At 45.3% G+C, this 13,350-nt stretch overlaps 1 protein-coding gene across 35 annotated transcripts in view; it reads right to left on the reverse strand.

Annotated features, from left to right (window-relative positions):
• DOCK9 (dedicator of cytokinesis 9) overlaps nucleotides 1-13,350 on the reverse strand; it is a 222,272-nt gene that overhangs the window by 68,829 nt on the left and 140,093 nt on the right. For 28 of the 35 annotated variants that reach the window (XR_014819789.1, XR_014819790.1, XR_014819791.1 and 25 more), the window contains exons 28-33: nucleotides 7,999-8,145; nucleotides 7,708-7,791; nucleotides 6,875-6,986; nucleotides 3,348-3,526; nucleotides 2,991-3,104; nucleotides 957-1,077 (exon numbers count right to left, since the gene is read on the reverse strand). Coding sequence is in view for 21 of the 35 variants with exons in the window: in XM_021065839.2 (XP_020921498.1) it covers nucleotides 957-1,077; nucleotides 2,991-3,104; nucleotides 3,348-3,526; nucleotides 6,875-6,986; nucleotides 7,708-7,791; nucleotides 7,999-8,145 (757 nt within the window). In the remaining 14 variants the exon portion in view is untranslated. Of the gene's footprint in view, nucleotides 1-956; nucleotides 1,078-2,990; nucleotides 3,105-3,347; nucleotides 3,527-6,502; nucleotides 6,545-6,874; nucleotides 6,987-7,707; nucleotides 7,792-7,998; nucleotides 8,146-13,350 lie in introns of all 35 variants that reach the window. The other 7 variants (XR_014819786.1, XR_014819788.1, XM_084982179.1 and 4 more) reach the window with 1 other exon arrangement.

Genomic DNA, 13,350 nt, shown 5'->3' on the forward strand with positions numbered 1-13,350 from the left:
CTGTGATAATTCTGTGAAGATATACATATATTTTTGTACCACTGTCTTTAAGAAGGAGCTGACACATGGGCTCAATTAGTCAGAATATTAATAAATACATTTCTCTGGCATTTTCTTACAGAAAAACTACTCAGTTTGAATCTTGATTTATGCCATCTGTTTTCCTCCCCATGGGGGCTGCTCTAACATTATTTCAGGTAGAAAAAATATTCTAGGAAGAAGATTTTATAGAAAACTGATTTCAGGATTGCATTCTAGCCATAAATCTCTATCTCCTTCAGGAATTACTCTGTCACATTTCATCTAAATGATTCACCCTACAAATTAATCCTACCCTCCACACAGAAACCTGCAAAGATTTTCTTTTCTTAACAGCATAAACAGTGCAATTTGAAGATTTAAAATGAAAAATTAATCAGCATGAAACAAAGAGCAAATAATACAAATATGCGATTAAGTGTACTCTATTTGGAATTTCTGAGAATTTGGGGATCTTTCCTTTCAGTGTAGAGTTGAGGGGTTTCAGAGCTGAGGAGCCAAATCAGGAAAAGAATATGTGATCAGAAGCTCAAGACTTCAGAGTTCTCATTTGAAAGCTAACAAATGATTGGATTAAAAGACACTTTCCTGAAACTAATACAACAGTTAGAAATAAACCATACTCCAATAAAATTAAGTTAAAAATAAATAAATTAGAGCTCCTGCTGTGGCACAAGGGGACTGGCAGTGTCTTGGGAGCTCTGAGACTCAGGTTCAATCCCTAGCCAGGCACAGTGGATTAAGGATCTGCGTCTTACTTCGCGGCTGTGACTCAGATCTGATCCCTGGCCTGGGAGCTCCATATGCCGTGGGGCGGCCAAATAAATACATAAATAAATTGATGTTTTAGGGCAAAAAAACAAAACAAAACAAAAACATTTTCTGAATGAGAGGGAAGGTCAGAGGCTGAGTATTACCAATGCCAGAGATGGCGCCAAAGAGGTCCTTGTGCAGGCTGGCGTCCAGCGTGGCCCCAGATTTCTGTGGTGTCACTAACGGGTTCACAGCTGGCAAAGCAAGGGATTCCTCCTTCACAGTCTGTCAAATGAGAAGAGAGTAGAAATAACTGAAGATGATTTTAAAAGATTCATCACCTGTTCTTGCAAGTGCGAGGGAACAGGACAGAACAGCCTGACATGTGACATGCCTGGGCCAGAGGGGCAGCTGCAGGGGAGTGGGCAGGGGAGGCAGTGGACCAGAGAAGGAGCAGGAGGAGGGGGCACAGAGCACTTCAGCTCTGGGGGCCGAGGAACTTGGCCATGAAATCCTATCTTTCCCCAGAGGGTCCAGCACCTTCCCCTTGCTGGAACCATGAGCCCAACACTTCTTCAGATTATTTCAGTAGGTTTTTTCCTTTGGGAAAAGCCTCAGGTGCTCTTTCTAAATGGAATATTGGTTTTCCTCTCCCATCAGACATCCTTCCAAATGGGCAGCAGTGACCCAACAACAGCAGCAACAAAAAGCTCTGCCAGCTTGGAGCTTCCTGCGAACTCTCGATCACTGGAGAAGTTGTGTTCATTCTGAAGTTATGTCAAAAGAGGCCAAAGCCAAAGCTGGTGTTCATTTTTCTCAGGATTGAGGCCCTACAGAGAGGTAGCATTACAACCTGAATCACTTACTCTGATTGGAAAAGCAGACAGATTTAGAGAATACACGTGTGAGATGCAATGTGGTCGAGGGTGAGATGAGTCTGGGGTGTTCCATTTAAGGACAGTGAGCATTCTCTCGCTATGCAACTACACATGTTCTACAAAGGTGGTTCATCTCAATGCACCAGAGGTGGGGAAATGTATTAAAAACAGGACAAAGCACCACCGTTGGGAGAAAGAGGGACAGAAATGCATTCAAAGAAACTCCCCAGCTGTCCACGATAGTGACAAAGTGGCAAGACGGACACCTGAGCCAGTTCATGGGTCCAGAATAAACAGGAAAAGGACACTGCTGAACTGCGAGCACCTGCTCAAATTAATGGCAGACAGTCTCCAACCGAAATATTTTGAGATCACTTCTGGCATCATCTTTCAGTCAAGTTAATATTCTATGTATCTTTAAATGACCGAATGAAGCTAAAATAAATTACAGTGGTCAGTTTTGGGAAGTGGGGTCACTCCCCTTAGCCTCTCTGACACCCAGTCTGACTTCCTTTTTTATTTTACAGACACAGAGAAACTATACCCAAACTTTATCCAAGACTGTGTAGTTAACATCAGAACTGGGGCCAGCACTGAGCTCTCACAGCACAAAGGTTAGAACTGCGCCTTTTTTTTTTAAAATAAATTCCTTCCTCTATAATGGTTTTGCTGGATACACAAAGATCCTGACATTCCTGATAAGATATTGAAAATCATGTGTGTTTTTTTTTTCATGATTTTTAACAAAAGTTGAAGGTTTACTGACTGACCCTATCTTAGCCAGAAATGCAATTTACCAAGAGTACTATAAATTATCATGGTTTTAGGGGCCAAAAAAAGGAGAGGTATATAGTTGAATAATGTCCCCTCAAATTCACATCCACCCAGAGCCTCAGAACGTGACCTTTTTTGGAAACAGGGTCCTTGCAGACATAATTAAGATGTCAGATAAGATGAGGTCACCCTGGACTAGGGTGGCCCTAATCCAAGCACTGATGTCCTTTTAAGGACAGGACAGGACAGTGAACACGCAGACCTACACCAAGGAGAATGCCACGTGCAGACAGAGGCAGCAGGAGGAGCGGTGCAGCTACAGGCCAAAGCAGGCAGGGGTTTCGCGCAGCCCCCAGCAGCCAGTGGGGAGGCCAAACCCCCATCTTCGCCCAGGGAAGCAACCCGGCTGCCACCTTGGTTCTGGATTTCTGGCCCTCTGACTCTGGGAGGATGCATGTCTGTCATTTTTTTCCCCACTAGGTGGCATCTTGATAGGGCCACCATGGGAACCAAACCAGCCTGTGTGCCCTGAACGCACGCACGTACACTGCCAGGGTTCACGGGGAAAGGAGACACGTCCCTCACGTTGATCCGCTGGACGTTCTCGATCAGCAGACCAAACAGGGGCAGGTAGAGGGTGGCTATCCGTGCTTGATGGCTCTGAAACAAAGCACACGGGTGAGTTCATCCTGGACTCTGGGAGGCTAAGGATGGACTAGGCCGGCACTGGCCAGTGCCTGTGCTCAGATCCTTCCTCTAGAGACTGCGATTCGATTTCACTGCATAAACAGAGACGTCCTGGGGCTGTTACCACCAGTTTTCTAATGGATTATTTTCTTGCTATTACTCAAAAAAGAAGAGGCATTTATCAATCTGCATTTCCTCCCATTGGGGACCACTCACCCTGGAGGCATATCTGTCATCAAAAGAATGCTTTATCAGTAGGTTCTTGAGCACGCTGATGGCTATCAGCCGGACCTCCCTGAACTCCTGGAGGGCAGTGCCCACCTCCCTCAGGAGCAGCCCCACCAAGAAGTGGTTCCTGCAGAATTCATCCGTTAAGGCGTAGTCAAGCTGGAGATCTGAGATGAGGACAGAGATCACGTCAGTTAAAAAGGACATAACGCTCTTCCAATGAAGTCAAAACCCAGCCTACCCTTCGCCTTCAGCCTCCTCTGTGTAACAGGTGGTTACACTTGGCTTCCAAGGGGAAAGAACGGAAACCCTAAAATACTGCTCTGCTTCTTGACACACTGAACTCCTAAACGAAAAAATTTCAATCAAATAAGTGTAGTGGATTCTGACTTTATAGAAGATGCTACATCCCACATAATTATTAAGTTAGTGAGTAGTTTTTGTACCAATTTTTCGAGTACAGAACAACATGTTATATTACAAATGTAATTTTGTTACTGATACGAAATTTCAAAATAAAGTTGTACTAACGGGTAGCATTAAGAAGAGTAATTTGTGCATGATAAACATGTACCTAAAGAAGAAATATATGTGGTCTATTAAAGTGTTCTTCACCACATGAATCATTTTTCTATTTCCTTATCATTAATGCCCACATGTTCCCATTAAAACCCAATGTGTTTATGAGTTCCTGTTGTGGCTCAGTGGTAACAAGCCTGACTAGTACTCCATAAGGATGAGGGTTCGATCCCCGGTCTTTCTCAGTGGGTTAAGGATCCAGTGTTGCTGTGGATGTGGTGTAAGTCGGCAACTCTGATTTGACCCCTAGGCTGGAAACTTTATATGCCTCAGGAGCGGCCGTAAAAAGACTAAAAAGAAAAAAAAAAAAAAAAAAAAAAAAAAAAAACCCCACAAAACCCCAGAAACCAATGTGTTAAAAATGAATGAGTTAGCATATAACCTATTTATTTTGCTATCACTGAATGAAGATCTTATTTAATTTGGAATTTTCTAAAATATAGTCTTAAAACTTCTGTACCTCAGAAAGCAAAGAGAAAAAGCATATAAACTAGAACTAAAATGGGCAAAGCATCAAGTTGAACTGAAGTCACCAGCAAGCTAAGTGACAAGACTGAAAGCTCTTCCGGAAAAGAGAGGTAAGCGAATGGGAGACCCACGGAGGGCGGGGGAGTGAAAGCAGCAGAGTCTGGAGACACACCTTCCCCGTAAGCTGGGCTCGGATCTAAATTCCACACTGAGTCCACGGTTAGAGGAAAGTCCACAGGCCTCTCCTTTGACTTTATCCCATATTGAAGAGCTGCTTCTAAACCTAAGCAAGGATTAGACCCAAGTCCTAAGAAACCCTTTCACAGAAGGAAGGAAAAGAGTCCATCTTTCTCGAATACTCAGGTCCACTGTTTATGGTCTGTCTGCCCAGTTTATTGAAAAAACAGCTTGAATTTGCCTGAACCCCTTAGAAGAAAATGATTTATGGGGTTTAACTGCACATGTTGTGAATGCCTGCGTGTGTGTGTGTGTGCTTGCAGCGAGAGAAAGGTGGAAAAGCGGTGAGAGGAAGGGGAATGCTTACAGAACAAACCCCTCATCTCTATCAGTGCAGGTATGTACATTATCTGTAGGTGACTCACGCCACCTGCCTAGGGAAGCCTTCTAACCACCCAACACCTTGACTGTCTAGGAGCTTGTCGGGGTGTGCAGGGCACTGAGGGGGTCCTCTCCACACTCAGTTCCGTAGGGTAAAAAGCTGGGCCAGTGGGGAAGACATGCATTAGCACACGTTCACTGCTCAACCACTGGGCAGAGGGGCTGTCCTGGGCATTCTGATGGGTGAGAGGAAAGGACCGTCACAGTCCCCAGGGACAGGGGGCTAGAAACTGACGGCAAGGTGAGGGGGGGGTGTGACAAGGTCAGGGATGCAGGGTGGGGAACAGTCACTCCAGGTGGGGCCTTGGGAGAGGTGGGGGCAGGGGGACCCCGCCGGCCCCAGGTGGGAGGTGTGCGACTGGCCGGGAAGGTGAGGAGCCCCCAGGGAGGAGTGGCGAGTAGCAGGTTGTGTCTGGGGAACAGTGGGGGTGACACAGAGGGCTGGGCCGGGGTGGGACTGGGGCTGCTGGATGGCCGGCTGGCCCTCAGCCCAGAGCACCCGATCTCTTGCCTTCTTCAATTATCACCCCCGAGTTACCTTCTCAGGGAGGCTTTTCCTGCCACCTGATCTCAAATGCCCCCCTGTTTGCTACCCCCTTTCCTTGCTTTATTCTTCTCGCCTCAGGGCTTATTACTCTCTTAACACCCTACGCGTTTCACGCGGTCCAACGCGGGTCAGACATCAGGGACTCATCCCTGTCGTCCACCCCCGCATCCCAAGGCCAGGTGTAGGCAAATATTTGCTGAATGTACGGGTGCCAACTCCAGGCCACAGTCCCCCTTCCTGCTCTTGAAGAGTGTCTGAGTCTGTTTGGGGCATTTAAGGTATTTATGTCTCTGAATGAATGCCTTTGTGTGTTTCTCTCCGAATTTCAGAGTCAGTTGATGTAGGGTCATTAAGGCATTTAGGGTCGGTGGCATCCTTCCACTTTTCCTCTTTCAGCATAAATAATCCTGAGCTCACACAAGGCGCTAAATATTACTTGATAGACCCGAGAGACTAACCTGTTCATCTGACTAACTCAGTGAAGACAAAGAAATCTCTATGAGCTTGATTCTCTTTATACTTAAAGAGGATATAGAAGGGTTAATAGAGACTCAACATGCAAACACAAAAAGCACATGAAAAGCTGTGTTGCTTGTGTTAGAAGTTACTGCTACTGCTATAAACGAGGACTATGAAAATGGTGGAATAATACATTTTTGAAGTGAAGCAGGGCTTTTTGTTTGTTTACTTTACTTCTTAAAGAAATATCTTAGAGTCTAATGACGCCGGGAGCAAAAACCAAGATGCGCCCCAGAGATGTTAACTACAGTGACAACAAATTCACTGGTTTATCATGAATTTGAAAACTGGTCCAGGTATATGGGAAATGCCTAAATGAACAGCATACGGAAGCATTTCAGCCCATCACTTGCATTCGTTTTCTTTTAAAGGAGGAAAATGCAAGAAAGCAAGCGTCACACCTCACACCTACCTACTGGAGTGTCATTTGACTCCACAGTTGGTGAAAGAAAAGCTAATTCATAAGAAAAAAGGAAAAGTGAAACAAATAAAAATAAACTACAGTAAATTAAATGGATTTCTATTTAAGCAATGGGATTTTTCAATGAAAAAGAGTCACACTGCATGCTCTGCAGTCTGGGTAAATGAGCTAAAAAAAGTAAATTCCCATACAACATTCAGCAATTTTTTTAAAAGTGGAAATTTAACAAGAAAAAAATTGGTTCATTAATGAAAAAAATCAGAAAATCCCTATGTCATGTTTGAACTAATTCTGTTTTCTCATTAAAAATGAATGGGTCTCTTTCCAAAAAGACTAGGATTAATATATTTAGAGACAGATTACCTTGATATCTTTGAATTCTGCCTTTTCCAAATGGCATTGGTAAATTCAAAGGAATGTAATGTTCGTGATTGCACACCACACGGAGAAATTCAAATTTGTACTCGAAGAGGGTCTGCAGGAAAAAATGGTTAGTCATAAGTTAAATACCTCAGTGGATGCACGACACAGCTTCCAAAACACCTGCCCCCCCCCCCCCCGCCCCCGCCCCGGCCTCTTCCTGGGCTCAGAACTGCATGCTCTGGGCTGTTTTACAGATTTCAGAAGGGCTGCAAAGATTAGTTTGAAGACTGGGAACACATGTCATTAAATGATGTCCTCCACTGACTCTCAGGGCATGGACTGTTTATGCTTCTCATGCTTCTAGAAAGGATTTCAGGTAGCTTAAAAGTATAGATAGAGATGCAACATAATAAAAAGATGAGTAAGGCAGAAGCTTTAAAACAGACACGCAAAGGAAGAGCCAGATAACTCACCAGACAAAGGCTACATGGTTACTTCTGGCACCTTGTAAATAAACTACGACCCACAACACGTATCCTTTTAGTTTTGCAGCTGAAAAGTCAATTCCCACATTTGTGAGAAAAACCGATAGGTATGTTTAGGTTGCATTTGGAATAACTGTGTCCCTAATATTCCACACATTAATGTGAGTACTAGTTAGTACTAGTTAGAATCTCCAAGAGAGGGGAAGAAAATTCTGATGTGAGCCCAAGAGAAACAGGTGTGTATTCAGACGTTACTGAGCGAGACAAAACGAATGGTCTGGGCAGGCAGGCACACATGGTGTACACACACACACACACACACACACAAAACACAACTTGTGCACGCACCTTGGGATCTCCAGGAGCAAAGCAGCTGATGTAGTTGTTGATCTGCTTAAAGACAAAGCCCCGGTCCATGAAGGTGAAACATCTCTGCAGAGGAAACAACCCACGAAGGGAAGTATTTAGGCGCCAGCTCTTTCGGAAAGTTGGGTTTAAATCAGCATCTACTGTGAATGCAGGCTTATCCTTTAGCATAAAAAGCCGCCATCAGCACTGAGTGCCTACGGTGCACGAGTCATTCTGCTGGCAAGAGCATATTAGGCACCTGCGGACGCCCTTTCCCCTGGAGGCTCCCACCTTGATGAACACAGCAAGGCTATGATTTGCGTTCTTTGATGCCTCTGGGTTATCTCGAAACTTCTGAGTGATGTGTGGCATCAGCATATTCACAACGGTTTCCACTGCGTGATGATAGGATGCTGGAAATCTCTGGTTTCGCAATAACTGAAACGGATTTAGAGTAAACATTTATTACTTTTTAAGTTGTGACCCTTTGGTGGAAAAACATCTCATCTCTGAGTTCATTAAAAAAAAACAAAAACAAAAAAACCCTAGGGCTCTAATCTTACCTATCTGAAATTAGGTAAAATAAATTACTCTTTCTTCTCTCAAAGTGCAAGTTTTCTAATACTTCAAATAGGTGCTAGGGATCCAACCTGAGATCACAGACTCAGGATGACAGAGACCCTTGTGGAGGTATTTCTAAAAAAAAGAAGATGCACCTTTACTCCCCGAGATTCTGATCAGAGCTGCACTGGGTTTTACTCTGGGTGACTTTAATGTCTGTACCTTTCAGAGATTTCTTTAGAAAACACAGGCTTAGGTTAAGGATTCAAACTGAAAATACACAGAATGGTGACTGCATATCACTAGTTGAAACTGCTTAAAAGCAGTCCTCTTTAAATTAAGTCTACATAGTAACTTTTCCCTATTAGAAATGCTTACCTAAGAAATTATATACAGATCACTTAGCAATTAGCTACCATATTTCTGAGACATACTAGGCCCTGTGCTAGAAATCTTTACGTACTTTTTCATTAAATTCTTCTAGGCTTTAACCTGTGTTTTACAGAGGGTCAGAGAGGTTAGGTAAATGTGTCTTTAGTCATGCAACTAACAATAACAGATTCAGACCCAGATCTACCATGACTTCAAAACCCATGCTTGTGCTGCCAGGACGCTGCACTGCCTGCCTCCTGCCTCAGTAAATGGAATAACTTACTGAGGGCCTGGAATGTGAAGGGAGCCGACTCGGATGTTCCATGGCCTTTATCTCAGCATGTATGTGATTCTAACAGCCACAGCGGGGGGTGTTTTCATCCCTTCTTTACAGATGAGGAAACTGAAGCTTCGAGAGATTCATCAAAAAAGACTAACTTATCTTTAAAATCCTTCCGTTTAGCAGTGCAGATCCTGGGTTTTACAGCAGCGCCCAGCTGCCCAGCTAGAGACTACATTTCCCAGCATAACATGCGGCTGGATAAGGGCCATGTGACTTGTTCTGGCCTTGGGGCTGTTAAGAGGAAGGGACAACTGCCTTTCCCAGCTGTGTTCATAAAAGGGCCAGCTTGCCTTCCAAGCCCACCTGGAATGTGGGGTAGTAGTGAGTCAGCTTCCCAACCATGCAGACGAGGGTGACCTGGGCTGGATAACTAGATAGGAGCTTGGGTCCCTGAATGACCTTGAGGGACAAACTGCCCCCCTCTCTGAGCTGCCTACTGGCTCATAATTTTCCTAAAGACAAAAATGAACCTCTGTCCCATTTAAGCCACTGTTTCTTGGCCTGTTTTGCAGCAGCCAAACCAGTATCCTAATATCAAATAAACAGTATTTTGTAAAACTAGAACTGGAGCCTAGGTATTTCTATTATGAAAGCATGTATCATTTTATGCATTAAATACCAGAACCTATTATGAAATCTTGAAATACCAGTTTTACAATAATCTCAACTTTCAAACCAGTAACAAGATGAGCTTTATAAATGTATATTAAAAACTCAAGAATCCAGTGAGAGAAGGATCAAGCCCTAAGAATTTGAAGTTACCTACTTTCAAAAACAGAGCAGGAAAAGCTGAAATTCCAAAAGGGTTGTGATTTTGTTCCATATGTGCAAACCACTAACTCCATATCCTGGGGTGTCAGTCTCAAGAGACGATCAGCTTCCAGGACCCCAGGCAAGGCCAACTCTAACCACCAGGCATGCGTGTCAGCTCCGTGAGCCAGCCACTCCTACAAAAGGGTCTCCAAAGAGACTAGGTCTGAGTCAACGGCAGCTGGCAAACTCTATAATGGACGGATGGGGGGAACCCCACGGAATCTACTAGTTGATATTATCGCAACTGAAAGTGGGACAACCGGACAGCCGCAGCCTCCTGAGGTGATACAGAGGCATCAGCTAGGACACATTCTTGCCACAAAGAAAATCAAACCCAAATGGAAATAAATACCACGATACAAGTTTGCAGGAAACAGGCAGGGGTACAAAGAATCACGTCACATATCAGTGCAAGGTTACACTCGGCCAAATCTAAAATTTGGGGAGTTCCCGTCGTGGCGCAGTGGTTAACGAATCCGACTAGGAACCATGAGGTTGCGGGTTCGGTCCCTGCCCTTGCTCAGTGGGTTAACGATCCGGCGTTGCCGTGAGCTGTGGTGTAGGTTGCAGACGCGGCTCGGATCCCGCGTTGCTGTGGCTCTGGCGTAGGCTGGTGGCTACAGCTCTGATTCGACCCCTAGCCTGGGAACCTCCATATGCCACAGGAGTGGCCCAAGAAATAGCAACAACAACAACAACAACAACCAAAAAAAAAAAAAAAAAGACAAAAAAAAGACAATAAAATTTGGGAAATTCTGCAGGACAAATGGCCTACTTTCTTCAACAAGTATGTTGCATTCAAAAACGAACAAATGGAGAGGAAACAGTGTGAAGAGCCAAGAAACTTCATGGACACATCAACCCAATGCAACGTGTGGACTATGCTTAGATCCTGATTCAGACCAACCAACTGTAAAATGACATTCTTGAGACACCTGGGGAAAACTGAATACAGACTGGGTGTTTGATGAAAAAGACACATTGCTAACTTCATTGAAAGGATAAGGATATCTATATCTGCAGTCTATTCTTAGAGTCTTCATCCTTTGGATATTATACTCTAAAGCTTTACAAATGAAATAATCAAATGTTGGGGAATTGTTTTTAAAATAGTCTAGGAAAAAAAGAAGTATAAGGGTGGATACATAAAGCGAGAATGACAGAGTGCTGATGGGGAGGTGTGTGATGGGGACGTGAGATTCATTAATCCATTCCTCTTCCTTTTGTATTTATGAAGAACTTCTATAATAAGTTTTTTTGCTAAAGGGAAAGAAATGTGGTGAGGAATGGTGTATAATTAACATACCAGCCATGCCACAATGCTGCGCAGTGATTAGGAGATGACAACTCAGTGCCTGGGAAGGATGAAATGGAGCTCTCCCTACTGACAAGAGTCTGAATTTGGCTACAGAGCAATTACGGAAGACACAGCTCCAAGGGCCATCAAGACTGGGGTGATTAGTTGATCTCCTGGAGACTGCTGTGAACTGGATGGGAGAACACAATCTGGGGTAACGAGCTGATGTCCAGGGGAGGGAGCATACAGGGGCTGGCTCCGAGCATATAGATAAGGCTCCAGGACACGTCTCACCCAGTGAAACCCTGCCTCCCAGCCATGGCCTGCTGCAGCGTCCCTGGTGGCCCAGCCACCACCACCTGCGCCTGTTCTGCGACAGATGCTGCCAGTGCGGGCTCTGCTGTGCAGCACCTGCCCACACCAGACCCGCCTCCTCAGCCAGCTGGGGGGCCTGGGCCCCCTGCCCTGCTGTGAGCCTGACACCTTCGTGCCCTCCTTCAGGCTGCTCAGCGCCTGCCATCCGGCCCCTGGTCTGGGTGGGAGCTCCCTGACGACCCGAACCCAGCCTTGCAGCGAAGGGTCCTGTGAGACCCGCCACTGACAGCCAGGTCTCTGCAGACGCCAGCGAGGGGCTACATCGTGTCCCCTGGATCACACCGTCTGGGTTCTGACACCAGCTGACGCTCAAATCAATGTCTCGCATACAAGGACAAGGCAAGAGTCTTTACATGTTCGAGCCTTTGTTCCTTACTGTGTTCTAGTCTCTCGGGTTTAGAGACCTCTTTTCTGTGGGCTATTTTACTGCTCAGTGAGTGATGACAGATAAGACCACTAGGTAACAAACTTCATTTTTCTGGCTTAGCAAACAAAACAATATCAGCAATTTGCCACGACATTCGCCAGCAGGCCTGAAGTCACTCCCTCTTATTAGAACCCCTGCATCGATCATTCCTCTTCTTTTACTGCTACAGCTTCTTTCCTTCTCCTGTCTTCTCCTTTTTTATGTTGGCAAAAATCGGTCTTTTCTCTAGCCTCTCCATGTTTATTTCTCTGTACCCCACGGGGGCCACATCCTTACGGGGAAGAGGTGTGCCTTCCCCTTGGCCTTGGCCCCACATGGAGGTGGGGTGATGAGCCAGTCGGATCAGGAGGACAAGCAGCACCCCAGGTGGACAAAGGAATGAGATGGAAGGAGCCTGAGTCCCCAGAACTTTGTGACCCAAATGCCCACACTACCCCGGACTCCGTGTGAGAAGAAGTAAACTTTTTTCCTTAAGTCACTGTTATTGTAGGTCTGCCACAGCAGCTGAACCTATAGTCCTAAAGCTCAAGCTCTCCCAAGCATAGCGCACCACTCCGTTTTCTGTCCCGGTGGTTTTTCTTTTCTCTGGACCGCCACACAAATGCACGGAGACCGTGCATGGTGTGTACATGTGACCACAGTGACTTCCTTCACGTGACACAAGGCTTGCGCGATTCATCCACAGTACTGCTTGGAAGTCAAGTCAATACTCTGCTCCTTTTTATTGCTGAGTAGTATTTCATGGCATGGAGTTACCGCAATTTGTCTATCATTTACCAGTTAGTGGACATGTCCAGTTTGGGGCTACTTTGAATAAGCTGCTATGCACATTTATATGCAGGTTTTTGCGTGGATAAATGTTCTTGTTTCTCTTCTGTAAATACTTAGAAATACAATTACGGGGTCACGTGATTGGTCTGTCTTAATTTCCCCTCTTATTCATTCACAGCGCTTACGTCCTCGTCCCCAAGCCCACTGCCTCCCTCCCACGCTAATCCTTACCAGCGTCACCGGAATATGTCACTTCATACCAGTGCGGTTAGAGAGCCAAAAAGCCACAAAGACACACAAACAATAACATGTGCATTAATCCAATCCACAGACTACTTAAACTGCAGGAGGAGGGCGGACTCATTGACAAAGTTTCCATTGCTGAACGTGAAATAGTGTATGTAAATGGACTATACCTTAATAATAAAAAAAGGGTTCCAAACCACTCTGCTAACACTTATACTTTATCCTGTCACTACCCTACCTCCACCAAACCGCCTGCTGCTCAGCCCCAAAGCTCCCATCTCTTCGCTGTTTCTGAGCTATAGCTGTATTTTCCACGCTGCCCCTCTACTCAGCCTGAGCGCTCCCACAGAGGCCCCCGCTGCCCCCCGCCCCAATCACGTGCTCTTTCCTCTGTCTGACACTCAGGTCCGACGGGGGCAGCCGTCCGGGCCCAGGTGA

The sequence above is a fragment of the Sus scrofa genome, chromosome 11 (genome assembly GCF_054392235.1).
Source record: "Sus scrofa isolate SSC_HxYL_T2T_F1_AM1 chromosome 11, Sscrofa_HxYL_maternal_Yorkshire_Landrace_v2.0, whole genome shotgun sequence".
Taxonomy (NCBI): Eukaryota; Metazoa; Chordata; class Mammalia; order Artiodactyla; family Suidae; genus Sus; species Sus scrofa.